Raw genomic sequence first — 23,798 nt, 5'->3', positions numbered from 1 at the left:
AATCATTTTAATAAATACTAGCTAGGTTAAAAAAAAAATTTTTTTTATCATGTTAAAAAAATTTTTATCATGATAAAAAAATTGTACATTACACATAATTTATGTCACATGTTTATTATAATACATATTTATATGTGAAATTATGATTTTTTACTTATTTGTTATGTTTATGGTCTGTCTGTCTGTCTAGCTAGAATGTCAGTTCCATGAGCACCTGGCCCACAGTTTAAGCTCCATAGATGTCAAGTGAATGAACTCCTCTGGCCACCTGAGCCTCAGTCTCCCCTTCTGTAGGGTGGGTGTGCCTTTCCGTTTGGAAGCACCTCCACGTTCTGCTCCCTTCTCCCACTCCCCCAAGAGCACTGCGCCCGCGGCCCAGGTTTACATTTTCCCTTACCCTGGGAGCCGATGCCCACCACGTGCATCAGGCGCTGGCCAGACAGGACTACCACCCCCAGCATGCCCCGCGCCGTCCGGGACTACCACGGTCTGTAGGGGTGTCTGGGTCTGAAACGGGCGCTGGCTGCGCGGAAGCAGGGACAGGTGCCCCTCTAGCCAAGCGTCTGTGGTAGGGCCCAGCCCAGGGGACCTCTAAGGCCCCGCGCTTCTGAACTCCGAGCAAACTCTGGCTCCTATTGCACGACGGAGGTGATTTGCTCTTCCGTTGATCCGTGGCATCGGCTCATCTCTAGCAGGAAGGCGAGGCTTCCGCCCGGCCCAGGGGGTAAGATGGAGCACAGTGCCCCCAACCCTTGGACAGCATTTGGAACAGGGCGCTCAACTTCAGAATCCCCTAGTGGGCGCATTTGGAGGCTCCAGGCCCAGGGTAGCATTTAGGGGTGTCTGTTTTGGAAGGATCCTTAGGAGGTGGCATTTGAGGACTCCGGGTGGGATTTGGAAGCCTGTTTTGGGGCATACCCCCTCGGAGGCAGTGTTTAGGGGGATGTTTGGGGAGACCAAGAAGCCCCGGTAGTACAGTGGTTAAGTGCTCTGCTGTTAACCGAAAGGTCGGCCGTTCGAACCCTATCTGGGGGAGAAAGATGTGGCAGTGTGCTTCCGTAAAGATTACAGCCTTGGAAACCCTATGGGGCAGTTCGGCTTTGTCCCACAGGGTCTCTATGAGTTGGAATCGACGGGAAGGCAACGGGTTTGGTTTTTTTTTTCTTTTTGGGGGGCGGGGGGAGAGACCCTTAGGGTCCACGTTTGAGTACTCTGTCCATGAGGGAGGAATTGAGGTGTCCCCCAAGCAGGGAGGCGGAGTTTGAGGTTCCTGAAGTCAAGGCGCAATTTTGGGAGAGTTTATATTAGGAAGTGTCCCGCTGACAATGTTTAAGAACGTTCAGGACCGATGTGGCATTTGGAAGGTATTCATGGCCATTGTGACCTCTGATGGTTCCATGATGGGGTACTCTCTGCACTTGGGGAGCCAGGGTGGTGAGACTGAGCACGTCGGGGTCCACACGTTTTTGGGGAGAGGAACCCCGACCCCATGCTGTGCCCAGGGACTCCAGAGCCCGGTCTGCTGGGCTTTTCCTGAGAGGAGCAGATTTTTGCCTCTTTCACACCTGGTCCACTGTAAGTATTGAGTTGTGAATTATTCACGAGGGGGCGGGTCAGTGTGCTGAAGCTGGGTTTGGGGTCTGCCACACCAAACTAGAGCTTATTGACTATTCATGCAGGTGAGTAGAGCCTCATGTTTTCTGCGGCCTTTCTAAGGGCCCATTCCCACCCCATTGCCTTCCAGTCAATCCTCATTCATAGTGACCCTATAGGACAGACAGAACTGGCCCATAGGGTTTCCAAGACTGTAATCTTTACAGAGGGGCCCTGGTAGTGCAGTGGTTAAGAGCTCAGCTGCTAACCAAAAGGTCGGCAGTTTGAATCCAACAGCCGCTCCTTAGAAACCCTAGGGGGATGTTCTACTCTGTCCTATAGGGTCGCTATGAGTCCAAATCGACAGGATGGCGATAGATTTTTTTAATCTTTAGGGAAACAGACTGCCACATCTTTCTCCCACAGTGCGGCTGGTGGGTTCGAACAGCCAACCTTTCGGTTAGCACAGGAGCGCTTAACCACTGTGTCACCAGGGCTTCTTTTCCTAGGGGCATTGCGTATAATTCATGAGGGGCATGGCTTTTGCGGCCTCTTCTACATGATCCGTGGTTAGCTTTCCCTCGTAGGTTCCAGTGTATAAGCCTTGCATCTAGCGAAGGAGTGGAGCCTCATGCATTGTTCATAATTCCTTATGGCCCAGTATCCCATGTTATCAACAAAAACTCTGGATGCAAATCTCATCAATCCTTGCCAGCTGTGTGATCTTTGGCAAAGCTTTTGTGAGCCTGAAAAATGGGTATGAGGATAATGATAATAAAATTAGCAAACACTCATTTAGCACTTTATTAGCTCATTTAATCTTCACAACAACTCTGGGAGGTAGGTTATTATCACCTTTTATAGATGAGGAAACTGGGACACAGTTAGGCTAAGTAATTTGCCTAAGGTTACACAGCCAGTGAGTGGCTGAGCCAGGATTCAAACCCAGTCTAGTTCCAGAGTCTGCAGTCTTAACCAAGTGCCATAATGCCTCCCCACTCCTCCCCAATATAATAGTACTACCACTAATGTTAGTCATATAGCAGTGCCAGGCACTGTTCTAAGTGCTTTGTACATATTTACTCATTTAAACTCCTTCACAAGGTAGGTTACTATTATTATTACCATTTTATGGATGGGGAAACCAAGGCCCAGAGAGGTGAAGTGTCTGGTCCCCGGCCACACAGCCAGCAACTGGTGGCCAGAAATGTAAGGGTTTAAGTTTTTTTTTTTTTTTAAGGAGGTTACATTTGAGTTGAGACCTGAAGAACCGGAAGGAACCTGTTTCCTCCTCTGCAAAACAGGGCTAATAAAAGCACCACCTTCACGGTGTTTTCCTGAAGAGGATATCAGTGGCACAATGCATAGAAAGGACACACCACAGGAGCTACCACTTAGTAGGGGATTAGTTACTGTGGTCTGTTATTATTTAACAGAAATGTGTTGAGTTCTTACTGTGTGCCTGGGGCTTTGGCATATGGTTGTATCTGGTGACCTGGTAGACTGTCCTACTTATTTCACAGACATTGGTTGCCTTATCATGCTGTTTTCCAGTATTCTTCCGGGAGGGTGTTTCACAGCATTATTTTTTAAATAATGCTCCAAGTGGGGGTTTCTCAAGTGACTGGGTATACCCTCACCCAGAACTAATTTCATATTAATATAAATACATATTTATAAATTACCTTTATATTACTATGTAATATTTTAAAAATTTAAGTGTTTTTGTGCCAGCAGTGGTCTAATCTCGTCCCATAATTCATATCCTCTAATTTTCATAATAACTTATTTCAACCCCATGAGGTGGGTGGGTTCTGTTACTATACCCATTTTCAGTTGTGGAAACTGAGGCATCTGCCAAAGGCATGTAGTGAGTCTGGGTTTGGTGGGATCAAGGCAGTCCTGGCTCATGAGCAGTTCAGGGGTGGCGAGGAGGGGACATCATTCCCTCTGTGACTCTGCAGCATTGTCTTTCATTATTTATGAACCGGGAGGCGTGACCACATTGTCTCGGCAACTAGGCAGTAGTACCATAATCCCTCCCTGCTGGCAGGGGGCTGTTTTATAGTGCATAATTCATGAAACTGGGTGGGATTTTTCTGACCTCTCTGAGTTTCCAGGTTGAGCTGCTGCAGCAGTGTCATTCATTATTCATGATCCGGGGAAGTGTAGTTTCTCTGCAGTAAGTAGCCCCATTTCCCTGCTTACTGGATATTTAGTGCAGCAATAGGCGGGCCTGTGCCTTTTGTTCCAGCCCAATAGGCGTTATGCATTATTCATGAATAAGATGTGGCTTTGGTCTCCTTGGCTTCCGGGCTGCTGCAGGATTATTCATTATTCATAAACGGTGGGGCGTGGCTTCCATGTTTAACATTTGCTTTGTGGTTGTAGGTTGTTGGTCAGCCAACCACCCGGTGTCATGCAAATTCATGATCAGGAAGCGTGGCCTTAATGTCCTTTCTTTGTTTCCAAGGTAGCCTGGCTGTGGCAACTGTTTCATTATTAAATGTTTCAAGGGGTATAGCCTCTACGGTACTTGTTTTCTTAGTTACTGCCACAGGAACCACCAGGTGGAGCTGTTCCCCTTCCAACAGCATGAGTCGCTAAAGAAAAAAGAAACCCAGCAGGGAACATTTTACAAGATTCATGAGTGGGTGCGGCCCGCTTGCATCCGGGCTCCTGGGGGTGGGGTCCATGGTTTTGTTCCGGACTTGGGCTCAGCGGCCGCCATCTTGTGTCGGCGGCTCAAGGGAAGGAGGTGGTGGGGACTGCCACAACCACAACGGCCCGGGGAGGAGAAGGCGGCGGCGGCGGCAATTCTAGGCGGCCTAGGCGGCCCAGGCAGCAGGGAGGAGAAGGAGGAGGGCGGCGGCCGGGCTTGGTTTCGGCTCCTTGAGGCGTTGGCGGCGGCGCGACCCGGGGAACCGGCATTGGTAATAAATGGTCTTTCTCGGCGCCTTGCCCGGGACAGGTTTCGGGAGGCATTGGAGAAGGCTGGGAGGTGCTGGGCCAGGCTGATGTCCGGACGGACTTCGGTTGCTTGGACGCTAGGGATGGGTAGGGATCTGCCGACTGGTAGTGGGGGAAACATCCTGGGGCGGGGCCGACATCCCCATCCGGGACCACCCAATCCTCGAGCTCAGAAATCTGACCTTGAGTTCAGACCCCTAGAATCTACTTTTAGAGACTCAGCTTAGTATTCTTATTCAGGAACCTGACTCCTTCCAGGACCTTGCATCTCAGATCAGAATTCCCTCCAATCACCAATAGAGACTCGCCGGGCTCAACATTCTTGGTCATAGGCTAGTCCACCTCCAATGTATGCCATTAAAGGCTTTCCCCAAGGATCTCCTTTCAGGCAGCGTTAGCCTTTCAGTATTTGCTCTCACAGCTTCCAAGAAGGGCCTGCCCAGGGAGGGTCCATATGGCCTTCACTTCTGAAAGAGAGCATCTTGCTTCAGGCATCGACCTCCCGCCTCCCCCCCTCCCCGCCCCACACACTGTCTACCCTCAGAGCTTCCAAGGCTATTTGAACTTGGTCTCCCTATCAGAGACCTCTTCCCCACATTTCAGGGATCTCCCAACCCCACCCTGGGCCTAGAATCTTCCATCAGAGGCCCCTCTGAGGCCAGCATTTTTATTCAGAGACACCCCCCCAAACACCTGCCTTTAGGGACTCCTAGAATTTCTAGAAATCTGCTCTTCTTCCTGTCTACGTAACCTTCTCAGACACCCCCAGCCCCAGCATCTGTACTCAATGGCTTAACTCCACTCTAGCCCGTATGTTCTTTTAGGAGATAGGACCGTTTTTTATGGTCCCAGTATTCATTTCAGAGACTAGCCCTCCAAGACCTTAGGATCTCCCTTTCAGACGCTCCTAATCCCCAGTATTTTCCCTCAGAGCCTCCTAGGAGACTAGACACCAGGGAGGAACTGTTTGATCACATAATCCTCTGTCAGATATCCTCCCACTAGCATCTTCCATTACAGATGGTATTTAGTCCTAGTCACCTCCATCAGAGACTCACTTCCCCAGTTCCACCCTGGACCCAACCTCTCTGCCTTCAAAAGCTCACCAGAGTTTCAGTGTCTCCTATTACATACAGATCCCTTAACCTTACATCAGGTCTCAGAATCTTCCCTTAGAGCTTTTCAGGGCCTCCAACATTTTTAGCTGGAGGCCGTCAGCTTCTACTTGCAGCCTCAGAACTCCAACATCATTGTCATCCCTTCCCCCAACAGATCCAGTTTTCCCATCAGAATAGAAAGCCCCTTCTCAGCATCTGTTCTCAGAGCTTCCATAAGGTCCAACATAATTGGTTAGGGGAAACCCAACCTCACTTGAGGACCTAACCAGTGCCTCCTAGTTCACCTTTTTGGGGCCTGAACATTCTGAGCTCAGCCTCCCTTTTCCACCCCCTCAGAGCAGTTGTAGTATCTAATGTCCTATCAGAGACCGCCACAGGGACTTTGTGCCTCATTAGAAATTCTTCCCCAAGGGTCTGTTCCCAGAGTCCTCCTAACCCCACCCTCAGTCTCTGGGAACTCTAGCGTCAATGTTAAAAACAGGCTTCTTTCTGCAAGCCCTACTGTTTTTGGTTATGGATTTCTCTCTGCCCGCAGCATCTGCCCATAGAGACCCTCAGTGCCCCAGTATCCCCCCACCCATTGCCTGTGCAACTTCCCTGGGTCCCAGCATCTGCCCTCCTACCTACCCCCTTGTAGCCTCTGGGGACCTCTGCTAGCCCTCTTGCAATTTTCTGACCTGTTCCCTAACTCCAAATCCTTCATGTGTTGCTCCTGCCCATTTTTATATCCCCATTTTACATATCCCCTTAGCCACCTCCCTTGGAGCTCCCGGTGATTTCTCATTTAACCCCTCCCAGGAGTCCCTTCTCTGTGCCTTAACTTCTCCATCCTGGTAACTCTGCCTGCCCCCTCTCAAACCTACTCCAGAATTCTTCTCAGGCCTTCTTCTCTGATTTGGGGGTGGAGAACCCTCAGGCTTCAAAATCATCTGGAGACCCCAGGCAAGTTTTGAAATTCTCTAAACCCCAGCTCAGCTTTGCTGGACAATTTACACTACATATATTCCCCGACTAATGACAGGGTCTTCTTCTGACAATTCTTTCATAAGTTAGTCCTGACATAAGTCAAATATATTACTTTTTACCTCTACCGTTAATGTTTGAGAATGGTAACATTAGCAGAATACATGCTGCAACATTGTGTGTAGTACATGTTACTAATGATAAGATGTACAAAAAAAAAAAGACAATTTTAAGCGCAGTTATTTGTACTCATGTGCCTCATATGGGGACTACCTGTGTATGCCTCCTAATAGGGACTTGAACAAATGTTGAGGGAGAAAGGGTATAGGTATTTTTTGGCTGGGGACAGGGAGATCTTTAGCCATTCTCTGGGGTTTTTGCACTAGATCCTTTCTGCTTGCTTTGGGACAAGGTGATTACAAAGCACTGCAGTTGAAGTCCAACTTTGAACAGTCAACCAAAACCTGCTCAGACCCTTGCCCCCAGCACTAGGGGCCCAGAGGTTAAAGGTCTTTCTGGCCTTGGATCATCTCTGATTTAGGGAGTGGGGAGATGGTGTGTCCCAAATAAGTGAACCAATGATAAGGCAAAGAGGTAACTGAGTAATGGAGGCCACTACAGGTACCCAGGGAAAAGGTTATGTTCTCAGGTCGCTGAGTTCTGACCACAGACCTTGACTTCTTTAACCTTTCCAGGAGTCCCTCAGGGACGGTTCTGTTTGTCCCTGCTTTTGAAGAAAATGGGGGCACAGAGGAAGTGAGATCAAAGTGAGGTCAAAGAATCAGTAAATGGAAAATAAGATTTGCCTTTGTCTCCCTGTTAGCTCACCAAGGCTCTTCCTACCCAGATTGGTTCTTAGTATTCCAAGCAATTCTGCTGGCTGACTCCGGCCCTAGCCAGTCTCCTCTCTCTCCCTTACCCCCCATTCCTTAGCCCTGTGGGCTAGGTGGGCCCTGAGCTAGGTCCTGACTTTAATTCACCCAGGAGGTATTTGGCAAACAGTCCCCACCAGCTGTGTGACTTTGGGCAAGTGATTGGAACTCTCTGAGCCTGTGTTTTATTATCTGTGATGTGGACATAAGGTTATCTGGTTCCCGGTGATTGTTAGGATTAAACAAAGCCCTTTACCCTCTGATTGGTAGACAGTAAGCTCTTGATAGATGGTAAGTAGCTCTTGTCATTGAGGTTAGTGCTAGAGTGTGACGACAGGTGCCAGGATGGAATCTTAGGCGCAGCGGGGGTACTTGGTGTGATTGGGTGTAGAAAAGGCTCGGTGTAGGAGGACTTTTGTGAACAAAAGCTTAGAGAGGAGCGTTGGGGGCCAGGGGAAATGATTCTGGGTCCTGTTGTCCCATTGTATGGATCCAGTCACCACTGCCACCACCACCACCACCAACTCCCCCCCGCCACATACACAGCAGATTATACTTCCACAGGTGGCCATATTGCTTTTTCTCTAGGACCTAGCATGTGACCCTTGGCAAGTTACTTGACCTCTGTGAGCTCAGGTTTTCTCATTTGTCCGGCAAGGACACTAAAGTCCTGTTTTGCAGGGTCAGGTCTGTTGAGAGGATGAAACGTGGTAATGCTTTACTGGGAGGCAGCTTGGGCTTCAAGAGGCAGCAGATCCTGGTCTGTCCCAGCTCAGCCACTCTCTTTGTGGGAACCTTGGTCCAGTCATGAAATGTCCCTGAAAGAATTTTTTTCTTACACTGTGAGATGGGGGGAGGGGTATTATTGATAGTAGTCCAAACCTCATGGGCGTGCCCTGAGGACAGAGTGTGACAAGGCTCATAAAGTGCTTAGTGTGACATCTGGCAGAGAGAGGACTCCTAATAAATACTCATTTATCATTATTGTTAACCCGTTTAAGGGATTCTATATGCAAAGACGAGGCTTGAGAAGTGTTTCCTCTTTCCCTGCAATCTCATTTATTGGCCTGGACCAGTTTTCCCCTCCAAAAGCTGGGGGTGAGGGCAAGAAGGGGTTTTGTAAAACTCTAGCTGTCCTCCCTGAGCCCCTCTGGGGACTGGGTTCTCTGCATGGTGTATTTTGCCATCATCCTGCTCTCATTGATGTCTAAGCTCGGGTATCTCTTCTGTACCCCTCTCCCTGGGGTTAAGGACGAGGAGAATGGCTGTTACGCCTACCTATTCTGTGTCAAGCTTTATACCCTGTGTTATTTCTCATCATCTCTACAACCCTATGGAGTAGGTAAGCAGTATTTTCACCATTGTTTTATAGGCAAGGAAAGTGAGGCCATAGGGGTTAAATGACAAGGAATGGCAAGGTCAAGATTTGAAAATGGGTCTGTCCTGAATCTATATCCCTTCTCCAACTTTCCAGCAAGTACGTTTTTCTTGTCAAAACTTTCACCCCATAGGATTGTAGTCTCTCCCTTGTTATGCTATGCTGAGGAGAGGCAAATGGCTTAATGGTCAGTAGGACAGATTTGCAAGCCATACCACCTGGGTTCAGATCTTATCTCTTGAGAGCTATGTGACCCTGCACAAGTCACATCACTTCTTGGTGCCTGTCTCCTGTGCTATAAAATGGCTGTAGTAGCTCTTCCCTTGGAATCACCACTAATAGGAAAACTTAACCCACATGTACCAGGCTCGCCTCTGACCCTACTTTTCCCTCCAGATGTCCAGCTCGCCGCTGTCCAAGAAACGTCGCGTGTCCGGGCCTGATCCAAAGCCAGGTTCTAACTGCTCCCCTGCTCACTCCGTGCTGTCTGAAGTACCCTCGGTGCCAACCAACGTGAGTGTCTTCTCCCTGGAGGCTGACAGGTGGGGTGGTGGGTGGGAAAGTCTTTTGTACTAGTGCTCATATCTCCAAACCCTACTCTTGGTTGTCTCCCCTGAACCTGTTCTCCTCCTCCATCCCTAGGGAATGGCGAAGAACGGTAGTGAAGCAGACATAGATGAGGGCCTTTACTCCCGGCAGCTGTAAGTGGGACCAAGGCCTGATTGAGAGGTGGGAGGAGCCACTGAGAAGATAAGGTTGGGTGGGTCAGGCCCTGACCCCACGTGCCCCCTGACCTGGCAGGTATGTGCTGGGCCATGAGGCAATGAAGCGGCTCCAGACATCAAGTGTACTGGTATCAGGCCTGCGGGGCCTGGGAGTGGAGATTGCCAAGAACATCATCCTTGGTGGGGTCAAGGCTGTCACCCTACATGACCAGGGTACTGCCCAGTGGGCTGACCTCTCCTCCCAGGTACCTCCTCCCAGTTCCCTTCCCCCCAACTGAGGAATTCCCTCCCTCCACCTCCTGGCCTCCGCAGCTACTTCATTTCTTTCCCTACCGCACCCCCATGTAGTTCTACCTACGGGAGGAGGACATCGGTAAAAACCGAGCTGAGGTATCACAGCCCCGCCTTGCTGAACTCAACAGCTACGTGCCTGTCCGTGCCTACACCGGGCCCCTCATTGAGGACTTCCTTAGTGACTTCCAGGTACCTTGGGGCATGACACAGCCTCCTCCCTAATTTTCTCAGAGCCCATTTCTGGTTTATTCATTTGTTCAATATTTAATGGTCATGTCTGCCAGGTTTCATGCTGAGGGAGGCTAGGGGATACAGGCAGGATTTAGGCCCTGGACCTGTCCTTGGGGACCACACGTTTTCAGGCAGGAAGATGTGTTCAGACAGTACAGCATAGTGGTTATGAGCCAAACCGCCTTGGTGTGAGTCTCTACCTCTACTAGTTGTATGACTTTAGGCAAGTCATGTATCTCCTGTGCCTTAGTTTTTCCTGTCTATAGAACGAGAATGGTAACAATAGTGATCTCATAGAGTTTTTGTGAGGGTTAAGCACTTAGAATAGCAGTGGCATATGGTACCAAAACCAAACCCACTGCCATCGAGTCGGTTCCGACTCGTAGCGACCCTATAGGACAGAGTAGAACTGCCCCATAGAGGTTCCAAGGAGCGCCTGGTGGATTTGAACTGCCAGCCTCCTGGTTAGCAGCTGTAGCGTTTAACCACTATACCACCAGGGTTTCCGGCGTATGATAAGGGCTATACAAATATATGTTACATGAAGAATAAATCTGGGCCAGAAAGAGGGGCTGTGGGAGCTAAAATGCTACCCTGGGTGTCCCAGAGACCCAGGGTACTGCAGCTGAGTCCTGACGTAGGATTAGGAGCTCATCCTTGTAGGTAACAGTGGACATTCAGGCAGAGAGCAAAGTCCCAAAGATCATGGCTGAGCAGGTATTGTCTTGAGAATTGGGGCAGGTAGGTGTGGCAGTAGTGAGCTCAAACTTTGGCTGGAGACAGAGTTTTAGTCATTCTGTTTCCTCTTAGGGCATGGCAGGGTCTAGGCAGGCAGCAGTGGGTGTTTGTCAAATAAGTGAATCAGCTGGTCTCCAAACTCTACCTTCCTAGGTACCTCTTTGCTTTTCCTCATGGTCTAGGGGTTTGTATGTCTCTCCACTGAGTTTCACCCTCACTGAGTTTGACACATAGTAGGTACTTTTTTTGTTTGTGAAAGGGCTGAACCAGCAAAGCCTGCACTTCTCTGTCTTAAGGACTTCCTGAGCTCTCTTCATCAGCCTTTTTTTGTTATTTTTTCTCCTTTGCCCCAATGTTGGGCCCTTGGCCTGAGCCTCCATCTTTCTGCAGGTGGTGGTCCTTACCAACACCCCCCTGGAGGACCAGTTGCGAGTGGGTGAGTTCTGTCACAGCCATGGCATCAAGTTGGTGGTGGCAGACACTCGTGGCCTATTTGGGTGAGTGCCTGCCCCCACTCTTCCCCAGCCCCTGCCAGGCCCAGGCCAAGACTCATCAGCCACCCTGATTTTGGATTCTGTGTGTTTGTTCATCTTTCCCTGTGTGGCATGAGCAGTGTCTGATTCCCAGCAGTGATGGGTTGAGTTTGCTCAGTAAGGATTCACTGCATCTTGTAGACCCATGGGGTCTCCACGTGCATGGAATTTGGGCATCAGCCCTGTTGCCTCCCTCTACAGGCAGCTGTTCTGTGACTTTGGAGAGGAAATGATCCTCACAGATCCCAATGGGGAGCAGCCGCTTAGTGCTATGGTTTCTATGATAACCAAGGTGAGAAGACCAGCCCCAGGGGTCCCAGCAGGCAGATGGGCATCAGCAGTTATCCCTGTCTGCTCTTGGTACCCTGAGCCTTCCTCTGAGGCTCACTCCTCCTTTAACCAGGACAGCCCCGGTGTGGTTACCTGCTTGGATGAGGCACGACATGGGTTTGAGAGTGGCGACTTTGTCTCCTTTTCAGAAGTACAGGGCATGATCGAACTCAACGGAAATCAGCCCATAGAGATCAAAGTTCTGGGTGAGCTAGGGCCATGGGAGACTGCGAGGGGAGACAGGAGATGTCTTGGGGCTCTGGCCAGGGGATGGAAGGGAGGAGACATGTCCATGGGCTTTCAGCAAGAGGTCCAACCAGAGTTGGTGGATACTGGGGAGAGATGCTGTTCCTAGGAGAGTGGATTTCTGGTATCTGAGCTGAGGGAGAAAAGGTTTCTGGTGTTTGAAAAGAGTAGATTAGAGGATCCACTCATGTCTGAGCTCATCTGGGCAGGGAACAGAGAGGGTCCTCCACTGTAGATGTGGACCCAAGGACACACTGGGTCTGGGGCAGAGAAGAGATGGTTTCTGATGTCCAAGTGGATCCCAGGGCAGAAAGGAAGTGACTTCTGATGTCTGAGCTGGGTTAGGGATAGTTTTTTCTTCTTATCCTGAGGGTGTTGTGGATCTTGGGTTGAGTGGACTGACAGCTTCCTCATCCATCCTAGGCCCTTACACCTTTAGCATCTGCGACACCTCCAACTTCTCCGACTACGTCCGTGGAGGCATCGTCAGTCAGGTCAAAGTACCTAAGAAGATTAGCTTTGTGAGTATCTTGGAGGGAGTTACCTGGGGAGGGGGTGGTTCTAGGCATTTCCAGGTTCTCCATTCCTCTTCTCTGGTCCTGATGCCCTGTCTTCCACAGAAATCTTTGTTGGCCTCACTCGCAGAGCCTGACTTTGTGTTAACGGACTTTGCCAAGTATTCACGCCCTGCCCAGCTGCACATTGGCTTCCAGGCCCTACACCAGTTCTGTGCTCAGCACAGCCGGCCACCTCGGCCCCGCAATGAGGTAGGTAGGTGGGCGAGCCAACCAGGGCAAATGTTTTTGCTACTGAAGCCTACCATCCCTGTCTACCTGTCTACCCTCCTTCCCTCTCCCTACCACCGCGGTGGCCTGACAGGCCCTGTCTTGGTTGCCTCTGCCCCACTAGGAGGATGCATTAGAACTGGTAGCCCTAGCCCAGTCTGTGAATGCGCAAGCCCTGCCAGGAGTGCAGCAAGACAACCTGGACGAGGACCTTATTCGGAAGCTGGCGTATGTGGCTGCTGGTGATCTGGCACCCATAAATGCCTTCATTGGGGGCCTGGCTGCTCAGGAGGTCATGAAGGTCAGCATGGGTGGGGAAGGGCAGGGTTGGGTGGACTTGAGAATAGAGCTTGGGGCTGGGCACATTTATGTCTCCATCATTTGCTATTCATCTTTATCAGATCCTGATTAACCACTGACCGTCTTTCGTCTCCTATCCCCCTCACCTCAGGCCTGTTCTGGGAAGTTTATGCCTGTCATGCAGTGGCTGTACTTTGATGCCCTTGAATGTCTCCCTGAAAACAAAGAGGCCCTCACAGAGGATAAATGCCTCCCGGTATGTGAGTGGAGCCCATGGGAAAGGCATTACTGGAGGGGGGCATTTCTAGGGAGGCCTCTCTGACCCTCCTTCCTTTGCATTTCTCAGCGCCAGAACCGTTATGACGGGCAGGTGGCCGTGTTCGGCTCAGATGTGCAAGAGAAGTTGGGCAAGCAGAAGTACTTCCTGGTGAGTGATCCTATTGGGCTCCAACTGCCTTAACCTCTCCTGGCATCTGGCTACCTCTTCTCCAGTTTTTTGCCTTCCAAGAGAGGGTCTTTTAGTTCTCGAACCCTTGTCTCATCCCCTTTGCCATTTTCTTTATCTTGAGGGAAAGCCCGATGCATCCCTCTGTTTCCACCCTCTGGTGCCTCACAGTTTCTCAGATGCCTGTGAGTTATTTCTTACAGTCATGGCACTTGAAGATGTGGCGCTAGCCCCTCTTCCCCTCTTCTGCTGTCTCCAGTGGGAGTGAGGGGTAATGAGTGGCTTTGTGCTAGCCTGAGTCACCATGACCAGACTCTGTCTCTTCTTGGCCACCTGCTAGGTGGGTGCAGGGGCCATTGGCTGTGAGCTGCTCAAGAACTTTGCCATGATTGGACTTGGCTGTGGAGAGGGTGGAGAAATCGTCGTTACAGACATGGACACCATTGAGAAGTCCAATCTGAACCGACAGTTTTTGTTCCGGCCCTGGGACGTCACGGTGAGTGGGGTGGGAGTGGCATTTTGTTTTCTCGTTTTTCTCCTGTCTTTCTTATTCTTTCTGGCAGATGCCTTTGTACCTCTGTCCTTCCTGAAACTCTTCTTCAGTTTCTCTCTGTTATTAATTCAACGAACATTTATTGAGTACCCTTCTATCAAATCTACCATTTTTCATCTCCCTTGCCCCCACTTTTTTCTTTGATCTTTAATCAGTTCTGCTCGGGTGGTATGTTGGGGTCCCCAAGACCACCCTCAAGTTCAATGACTTGCTAGAAGGACTTACAGGATTCAGCATATAGTCCTACTCAGCAGCTATAGTTTATTACAGTGGACGGCTATAGAGCAAAATCAGCAAAAGAAAAAGGTGCATGGGGCGAAGTCCAGGGGAGATCAGGTATAAGTTTCCAAGAGTCCTTTCATAGTGGAGTCACACAAGATGAGTTTAATTCCCCCAGCAATGACTTGTGCCAACACGCATGAAATGTTGCCAACCAGGAAAGCTCATTAGAGACCCAGTGCTCAGGGTTTTTATTGGGGGCTAGTCACATAGATAACCTTTGCCCAGTCCATACCCAAATTCCAGGCTCCCAGAAGGAAAGCAAGTGCTCAGCATAAATCATATCATCTGTACAAACAGTTTTGGCACAGTGAGCCATTCTTACCCGTTTGAGAATGGTGGGAACCCTCCTGAAATCTAAGTTCCCAGATGCCAGCCAAGAGTCAGCCTTGCAAGCAAGCCTTGTAAGGGATAGCAGTTTAGGCCTGCTATGGTAACTCTTTCCTGCACAGGTGGAAACTGGGTTATACAGGGATTTATCTGGGAAGCCTTCTATAGGTGACAATGTCATTTACCTGCCCAGAGTATTCTCCTTGTTATTCATTCATTTGTTCACCAGGTAGTTATTGAGTAGGTACTGTTCTAGGCACTTGGGATACACCAAGGAACAAGGGAGGACAGACAGCAAACAGTAAATACAAAATCATAGTAAATAGTTAATATTAGGTGATAAATTCTGTGCAAAGGAAACAACAACAAAAAAAGGGAAGTTGGTAGTGGCAGGGGAGGTTGGTTTGCCATTTTGATTACAGTGGTTAAGGAAAGCCTTGTTGAAAAGGCCTCATTTCTGCAAAAACTTGGAGGATGTAAGGGAATGAGAAGACATATAGGGGAAAAGTGCTCCAGGTATCTGCCCGAACCCTGGGTGCTGTTACCCGAAAGAATAATAGATGTTAGGTAGTCAAAAGAACAGATGTCTAACCCATTGTCTCCTGTCTGTGTCTGTCCACTGCTTCCCTTTCCACTGAGCCCCTGCCACAACTGTCACAGGCCTCACCATGTGGCATTACCACAGACTATCTCTCCTGCTAAACTAGGGAGCCTCCTGAACTCCGGGCCTGGTTCTTACCCGCATTAAATAAGTCAATCCTCAGGAGAACAGTTCTGTAAAGGTTTATTGGGTGCATCTATGAATGACTGAGCTCTGTTCCTCCATCTTCACCCTGGAACTGCACCCCCTCGCGCCACTAGAAGTTGAAGTCTGACACAGCTGCTGCAGCTGTGCACCAGATGAATCCGCACATCCAGGTGATGAGCCACCAGAACCGTGTGGGCCCCGACACAGAGCGCATCTATGATGATGACTTCTTCCAAAATCTGGATGGTGTGGCCAATGCCCTGGACAACGTGGATGCCCGTGAGTTTGGAGGCAGATGAAGAGGACAAGGGCAGAGTTGTGTGTGTGTGTGCACGCATGCGTGTGTGTATATCAAGGAGTGCCTGTGTTCCTGTCCTATTCTGACATTCCTTTCTTGAGTCTCACGCTGTCCCCCTACTTACCTGCAGGCATGTACATGGATCGCCGCTGTGTGTACTACCGTAAGCCCCTACTGGAGTCAGGCACACTGGGCACCAAGGGCAACGTGCAGGTGGTGATCCCATTCCTGACAGAATCATACAGCTCTAGCCAGGACCCACCTGAGAAGTCCATCCCTATCTGCACATTGAAGAACTTCCCCAATGCCATCGAGCACACCCTGCAGGTGATTAGCTTTGGGAGGAGGCTGAAGGGGGCAGGCACCCAGATCACCACCAGGCCGCTGGCATTCAGATGCTCCAAGCCTTCTTGTAATATAGACTTTTCTCCAAACCAACCTGCTTCACTTCCCACCTAGCAGCATAGGTTTCTGGAATGATTCATTGTTTTTTCAGCTTTTAATTTGAAAATGGCTCAACATGTAAGCAAGTGTAAAGAATAGTGAACATTCAAATACCACTCCACCAAGATTTAATAATTGTTAATTTTTTGCTACGTTTTCTTCTTAGATTCATGTTTTTTTTCCTTCTTTGTGCTGAAGTATGTCATGGACATCACAGTCCTTTACTCCCTAATACATCAGTATGCATCTATAAAGTGAGAATATGTTCCTACGTAACAGGGTTTCTTAACCTCGGCACTATTGACATTTAGGACCAAATATTTCTTTATCATAGGGGTGCTGTCCTGTGCATTGTAGGATGTTAAGCAGCATCCCTGTCTTCTACACTGGATGCCAGTAGCACCTCCACCTTCCAGTTGTGACAACCAAAAATGTCTCTGGACATTCCCAAATGTCTCCTGGCGGGGCAAAATTACCCTCAGTTGAGAACTACTGCCGTATAAACAAAACAGTAGTTATCTGTCTTTAATATGCAGCTTATATTCAACTTTCCCCAACTATTGCCCCGAATGGGTTTAACAGCTGGTTTGTCGGGATGATTTTGTTTATGTAATGCATGTACACACAGAACAGAGTACATATCTAGCTGAATTTTTACAGAATGAACACACCTGAGTAACTGACCCTAAGTCCATTCCCCTTCCAGTCACTACCCCACACCCAAGGATAACCACACCCAAGGATAACCATTGTGCTATCAGGATGATTCTTAGTGCAGCCTTTGAGGCCAAACCATTCAGAGTGTTTAGGAGTATGAAGGTGGGGAAAAATGGGGAGGGGGGAAGAAAATTCTGTCACTTTCCCTTCCAGCCCTGCAGTTAGAGATTGGGTGTGTTTATATTTGTGCACTCACCACAGTCTCTCATTAGGTCATGTGTGACCTTGGACTTAATCTCTCTGTGCTTCAGATTCCTCATTTGTAAAATGGAATGACAATATATCTGTCTCACAGGGATGTTTTAAATAAGCTTTAAACGTATATATATTTGTTCCTTCATAGAAACCCCGTGAGCTAGGCATTACTACTACAATATGTTTTAGGAATGAGGACGTAGAGGTAAAAGTACTACCTTGTGTACCTGAAGTCACAAAACTAGGTAGTATGTGGCAGAACCATGATTTGAACCTGAATCTGTAACATCTGTGTGCTTCAAACCATCTCACTAATGACTATATTTACTGTCCTTGGAATTCTCAGAGGGCAGAGCCTCTGTCTTGCTTTTTGCTGAGTCCTCAGAGCCTGGATAGGGATTTTTGCTTTGATTCTGAATGTTTTCCTTTTTTATTGAGACATAACATACCTAGAGTAAGGTACACAGATCTTAGGAATACATTTTTTCACACATACACACTTCTTTAACCACTGCCCAGGTTAAGGTCATTGGCTTTTAAATCGAGGTGTCGGGGGATGGTGTGGAGGGGTGGAGGACGTTGGGAAGCAGTGGTTAAGACTTTCCTTCTACCTTCTCCCAGAGCAACAACTGCTCTTTTGACTTGCTTTATTCACTAATGGTCTTTCTAATGCCCGCGGGAACCCATTTTGTCAACCATCACTACATGTAATCTGTTTGCTCTGTCTGCAGTGGGCTCGGGATGAATTTGAAGGCCTCTTCAAGCAGCCAGCAGAAAACGTCAACCAGTACCTCACGTGAGTACCCAAATGCCCCCTTGCCCTATTCCCTGCCCATAAGCCAAGGCATCCTGTCTGTTTTCCTCACCACTGTAACACCCAGCACCAGGTACACTTTTTGAATGAATTAATGAATGCTTGAAGGAAGTAGGGAGGGGGTTGTCCTGGAGCCCACTCTTGGGGCCGTCGAGTAATCCTACCTGTTCCTCCCCCCACCCCACCCGATTCCTGATAGAGACCCCAAGTTTGTGGAGCGGACACTGCGACTGGCAGGCACCCAACCACTGGAGGTGCTGGAGGCTGTGCAGCGCAGCCTGGTGCTGCAGCGGCCACAAACCTGGGCTGACTGTGTGACCTGGGCCTGCCACCACTGGCACACCCAGTACTGTAACAACATCCGACAGCTGCTGCACAACTTCCCTCCCGACCAGGTAGTGCATGTTTGCTGGGTCCATTTGGCAAGATGCACTGCTCCCAAACAGGAGCCTGCTGTGGGCTCTTGATGTGGCTCATCCTAGTTATTAATCCAGCTATGGCACGTACGTTGGGGCATGGAGACCTCAGAAGAATGATTAAGCCTAAATTTTAATTTTTTTTTTCTGCACAGACCTGGTTTTTCCCCCATTCTCTGTCTTTCAGACAAGGAATTTGGTTTCTGTTTCTCTTACCTGTGGTTGTGGGTTGAGTCATACCTGACTCCCAGTCAGGGCTGTAGGGATTTAAGGGGAGAAATTTTGGCGTTAAGACCACAGGGATCAGTATTGGGTCAAACATCAGTGCCATCTGAACTTGGGACAAGTCACGTAACTTTTCTCTGCGCCTCACTTTCCTCATCTGAAGTAGGAATAGTCATCTATGGGGGGCGTGGCTTGTGAGGGTTAATGAATATTTATTAATATTAAGTTAGTACAGTGCTTGATAAGCCATAAGAGTTTATTACGTAGCTGTGTTTCTGGCACAAAGTGAATGCTCAGGAATTGGTAGTTGTTTTTCTTGGCAAGGTTTCTGGTTCAGCCTGGCATTGAAACCTCCATCTACAGTCTGGGTCTTTAATGATTGACTCCAGCCTGGTGCATGCCCAACCAGAGATAGTCAGGGGGTACCTGGGACCAAGGTGATGAGTTGGGATTTTCAGAGAGGCTTCCACTCTCAGGTCCTACTCCCCAAAAATCTCTTCACCCTCTTAGCTCACAAGCTCGGGAGCCCCGTTCTGGTCGGGGCCCAAGCGATGTCCGCACCCACTCACCTTCGATGTCAACAATGTAAGTCTCTTCTCTAGGAACTCCTAGGATCAAGCGGAGGGTGGGTGGGCGGGTGGGTTGGAGGCTTCTCAAATGAAGGCTGGTGTGCTCACCCTTCCATGTCCTGTCTTATCCCAGCCCCTGCATCTAGACTACGTGGTGGCTGCCGCCAACCTGTTTGCCCAGACCTATGGGCTGACAGGCTCTCAGGACCGAACTGCTGTGGCCACACTCCTACAGGCTGTGCAGGTGCCTGAGTTCACCCCCAAGTCTGGTGTCAAGATCCATGTCTCTGACCAGGAGCTCCAGAGTGCCAATGCCTCTGTTGGTAAGCGTGCTTGGCCATTTGGGTAGGAGCTACTACCCCCAGTTGTTCCCTGCCCAGCCCAGCCTCCCCACCAGTCCTCTGCCTAGGCTGTGCTCTGTGACCCCAGGCCTGGGACTTCCCCACATCTTACTTTGAGCCTCACTTCCTTCTCTGTGAAATGTAGAGGGATGGTTGGGGCAGATTCACTCACTCACTCTCATCGCTCTGTTCTCGCTCTCTCTCGGGAGAACTAGCTGTTCATCTCTGTTACTCTGTGTGTGTGTGTGTGTGTTTGCCTTGGTTTTGTTCTCCCTTTCTGTGTTTCTTCTTGATCTGTTTATCTGGGCTATGTTCTCCACCAATGGCCTTGATATTTTCCCTGCTTTGTCTCCTATATCTCTCCTCATCTCTCCATCCGTATGTATCTACACCATGTTCTTCTGTTCATTTTTACACTAGTATTGCCTTCCATGTATCTCCCTCTGTACATCTTCCTTCCCATCTCCCTCTCCATATCTACCCTCCAACTCCTCTTGTCTCCCTCTATCTGTTCCCCTAAGTCATGCTGTATATCAGAGGTAAAGGGCCAAAAATTAAATATTTTGGTCTTATCGTGAGGTTTATATAGCAGCTAATCAACTTTGCAGTTGAAGTGCAAAAGCAGCTGTAGGCAATATGTAAACAAAAGAACGTGGCCGTTTTCCAATAAAACTTTATTTACAAAAACAAGTGGCAGACTGAAGTTGACCCGTGGGACCATAGTTGGCTGACACTGATCTATATATTTTACTCTGTGTAGCTCCTTGTCCATATATCTCTCCTTCCATAGATAATGCATCTGTAACAACTCTTCCTGCACCTTCCATATATCCCCCCACAACCCCTCCTTATATATCTCCTCCCCCCATTTTCCTCTCCATTTATCTACTCCCATCTTCCTTCCTAAATATCTACTCCCTCACTTTCCTCTGTGTATATTTCTTCCCATCTTTCCTTCCATATCTACCTTAGTCTGCCTCATGTTTCTTCCATGTCTCCACATATATATGTATATATATCTCCCATCTCTCTCACCTTCTGTATGTGCCCCTATTTCTCCCTTTTCATATCTTTTCCCATCTCCCCCTCCATATTTCTCCTTTATATCCACGTCTGTATATTTCCCCCCAACTTCTCCTTCATGTATCTTTTCTATCCTCCCCTTCCTTCGTCTTTCCCCGCACCCTCCTGCACGTCTCCCTACCTTCTCTATTATTCTCTCCAAGATCTGTACCTCTCCCATCCTGATCTTTCCATCTCCATTTTCTTGTAATGGCTTCATTTCTGTTCCTTATGTCTCTAGAGATACTTCTCTTGATAGCCTCTACTGCTTTCTCTGTCTTTTTCAGGTTTGTACTCTGTTCTTCGGCTCTCCCTCTCTCCTTTGCCCTGCCTCTCTCCTTTCCAAATCCTTTACCTGCCTGAACACCTTTTGCCCCACCCTGGACTCCCACTTATGCTTCAGACCCTGGGGTCTAAGGGGCTGACATGTCCCTCCCTCCCTGCAGATGACAGCCGTCTAGAGGAGCTCAAGGCCACACTGCCCAGCCCAGACAAGCTTCCTGGCTTCAAGATGTACCCCATTGACTTTGAGAAGGTGCTGGGTGGGGCCCTGGGCAGGGCAGGGGGATGGGCTGAGCATTGAGGGGCTAGACAGAAAAGGTATCTGGGGATCTGGAACCAGCCTCAGGCCTTTGTGGGCATCAGATCACAGGCCCGCCACACAGCCCTGAATGAATAGGTTTTCCCAGCCATCCCTTTGTGATATGGGAGGGTCCAGCAGGTAATTGTAGTAGACAGTACTTATGTCCCCAGAAACCAGAAAGCCTCTTCCTCCTCTGATCTTCTTCCCATTCTCCTCCCACTCTCCCCACGCATAACAGGATGATGATAGCAACTTCCATATGGATTTCATTGTGGCTGCATCCAACCTCCGAGCAGAGAACTATGACATTCCTCCTGCAGACCGGCACAAGGTGAGTGGAATCTAGACTTTACATTCCACCCCCTTCCAGCTTTGAGTTCCCCTCATTCAGCCCTTTCTGAAGACCCTGAACTTTTCTAACTACCACCTTTCCTGGTCTTCTGCATCACAGAGCAAGCTTATTGCAGGGAAGATCATCCCAGCCATTGCCACAACCACAGCAGCTGTGGTTGGCCTTGTGTGTTTGGAGTTGTACAAAGTGGTGCAGGGGCATCAACAGCTTGATTCCTACAAAAATGGCTTCCTCAACTTGGCCCTGCCTTTCTTTGGCTTTTCTGAGCCCCTTGCTGCACCTCGACACCAGGTAGGGGCCTGTGTCAGGAGGGATGGGTTTGTGTGTGGAGTGTGTTCTTGTGTGTCTCTGTAGAGCTAATTGTAGTCTTTATTATACGTTTTCACTAGGCAAGGGTTTCTTTCAATGGGTACCTGTTCTTTTTTGTGTACCCCTTGTTCACTAATTGATTCATCACATATTTTTGAATATCTAGTATGTGCTAGGACCAAAAAAAAGACCAGGGCAAGGAGGACTTGGGAGTAATGGGGCAAGGAGCAGGTGTGGGATTTTAAATGGGGTGGTCAGGGAAGGCCTTGCTATAAAGATGACATTGAGACCAGACTTGAAAGAAGAGGTGAGGGGACAAGCTATTCAGGTTTCTGGGGGAAGGGCATTTTAGGCAGAGGAGCCAGTCTTTGCAAGGGTCCTGAGGTAGGAGTATTCCTGGCGTGTTTGAGGAGCACTAAGTAGAAGGCCAGTGCAGTTAGAGCAGAGAGGATGAGTGGCAGTAGAGGATGAGAAAAAGAATATGATTCCAATGTTGTGTAGGGCCTTCGTGGTCATCATAAAAGTTTCAGAGCTTACTCAGGATGAGATGGGGAGCTATGAGAGAGTTTTGAACAAAAGAGGGCTGTGATCTGACTTAACATGTCTTCATGAGTGTGTGGGGTGGGAACTGACATGGATTGGACCCTCCAGGGTAGTCCTTGTCCTACTCTCCTGCTCCTTGTCCCGCAGTACTATAACCACGAGTGGACATTGTGGGACCGCTTTGAGGTACAGGGGCTGCAGCCTAATGGTGAGGAGATGACCCTCAAACAATTCCTCGACTATTTTAAGGTAAAGCCCCTTCCTTACCCTCTCACCTCACCTGGGGGGCACGGTGTGCCGGTGATGGATTATCCACTCCCGTGACACTGCTGTCTCCCTCTCCCTCCTCCAGACAGAGCACAAATTGGAAATCACCATGCTGTCCCAGGGTGTGTCCATGCTCTATTCCTTCTTCATGCCAGCTGCCAAGCTCAAGGAACGGTTGGATCAGCCGTGAGTTGGCTACTGGGCAGGCTGGGGAAGGCTGGGGGCAAAAAAAAGGGGGGTGTGGAGGATAGGGAGCCTCATCTTCCATGTACCTCACTCATGTACTCTGCCTTTTTACCATCTGCCTGCCCTTCGTCTCTTTCTGCCTCCCTGACCCTTTGCTTTCCCACCCCCAGGATGACAGAGATTGTGAGCCGTGTCTCTAAGCGAAAGCTGGGCCGTCATGTGCGGGCACTGGTGCTTGAGCTGTGCTGCAACGACGAGAGCGGAGAGGATGTCGAGGTCCCCTATGTACGATACACCATCCGCTGACATCATCCACTCCTCTAGATTTGCCCTAATCTACCCTTCTCAGACCCCTTCTAGCCCAGGGCTCCCATTTGACCTCTGGCAGTGGCATAGCTAGCCAAGCCTGGTGTTCCCTCACCATCTCCCACCCTGAACCCCTCTTGCCACTGCTTCCTACCTTGTTTGGAACCCGAATCCTAATAAAGAGCTATTAACCCAGATGTGGCATGCCCTGCTGATCCCCAGGGAAGGAAAGGGCTTCATGGAGCTGTCTGGGTTCAGGTGATATCCCAAAGGCCTCAGCCTCACCCCAGCATCATGGAACTTGCTCAAAATCCAGGTTTCCTGGGCAGAGAAGATAGGGCAATTACTGGCAATTCTGCGTGCCCTCCCTGCTTGGAAAGAAATCTAAGCTCAAGTACCTGGATGCATGTGACTTGATTCACTTGAGCAGGGTTCAAATTCTACCTTCTTCATCTCCTGGCTGTCTTTCCTGTTGATTTTCAGATGTAGCAAAGAGTAGTGCTTAAGCAAATCTTTCAGCTTCCATAATATTTCTCCCTTCTGTGAAGAGGAAAATTCTGGCGACCAGGCTGCCACGGGCTTGATCAACATGGCTTTTGTCCTTGGGGCAAATCTCCTCCCACCTGGCTTGAAGCACTGAAACCCAGGACAAGCCTTTACAATCATGGTTCCTAGCTCCAGGAATGCCTGTGCTGACCTCAGTCCAACTTCCTGGCTGCAGGGAGGCCTGAAAACCTCTG

General features: G+C 49.2%; 1 protein-coding gene across 2 annotated transcripts; it reads left to right on the top strand.

The window, feature by feature from the left end:
* The first annotated feature begins 518 nt into the window (after positions 1-518).
* UBA1 (ubiquitin like modifier activating enzyme 1) lies at positions 519-23,276 on the top strand. Of its 2 annotated transcripts, none has more exons than XM_049871261.1 (26): positions 519-724; positions 9,291-9,407; positions 9,537-9,595; positions 9,696-9,864; positions 9,968-10,102; positions 11,273-11,379; positions 11,617-11,707; positions 11,819-11,951; positions 12,415-12,512; positions 12,612-12,758; positions 12,901-13,077; positions 13,228-13,332; positions 13,423-13,503; positions 13,862-14,017; positions 15,545-15,710; positions 15,860-16,056; positions 17,817-17,881; positions 18,099-18,294; positions 19,051-19,125; positions 19,243-19,432; positions 20,959-21,047; positions 21,334-21,426; positions 21,547-21,738; positions 22,447-22,548; positions 22,652-22,752; positions 22,923-23,276. In XM_049871261.1, exons 2-26 carry the CDS (start codon positions 9,291-9,293, stop codon positions 23,056-23,058), a joined length of 3,177 nt encoding a protein of 1,058 aa, XP_049727218.1. In that variant the 5' UTR covers positions 519-724; the 3' UTR covers positions 23,059-23,276. The 2 variants fall into 2 exon arrangements, with proteins under 2 accessions (XP_049727218.1, XP_049727217.1); XM_049871260.1 differs by lacking the exon at positions 519-724 and adding an exon at positions 4,300-4,526.
* The last annotated feature ends 522 nt before the right edge of the window (positions 23,277-23,798 follow it).

This window comes from Elephas maximus, chromosome X (genome assembly GCF_024166365.1).
Source record: "Elephas maximus indicus isolate mEleMax1 chromosome X, mEleMax1 primary haplotype, whole genome shotgun sequence".
Classification (NCBI taxonomy): Eukaryota; Metazoa; Chordata; class Mammalia; order Proboscidea; family Elephantidae; genus Elephas; species Elephas maximus.
This window is presented reverse-complemented; position numbering and strand designations above follow the sequence as displayed.

Bases quoted from the DNA above. Each gene is read 5' to 3' on its own strand.
- UBA1 (XM_049871261.1), top strand. From the start codon at position 9,291: ATGTCCAGCTCGCCGCTGTCCAAGAAACGTCGCGTGTCCGGGCCTGAT. The intron at 9,865-9,967 runs GTACCTCCTCCC...ACCCCCATGTAG, and splicing joins GGGCTGACCTCTCCTCCCAG to TTCTACCTACGGGAGGAGGA. The intron at 19,433-20,958 runs GTAAGCGTGCTT...CCCTCCCTGCAG, and splicing joins GAGTGCCAATGCCTCTGTTG to ATGACAGCCGTCTAGAGGAG.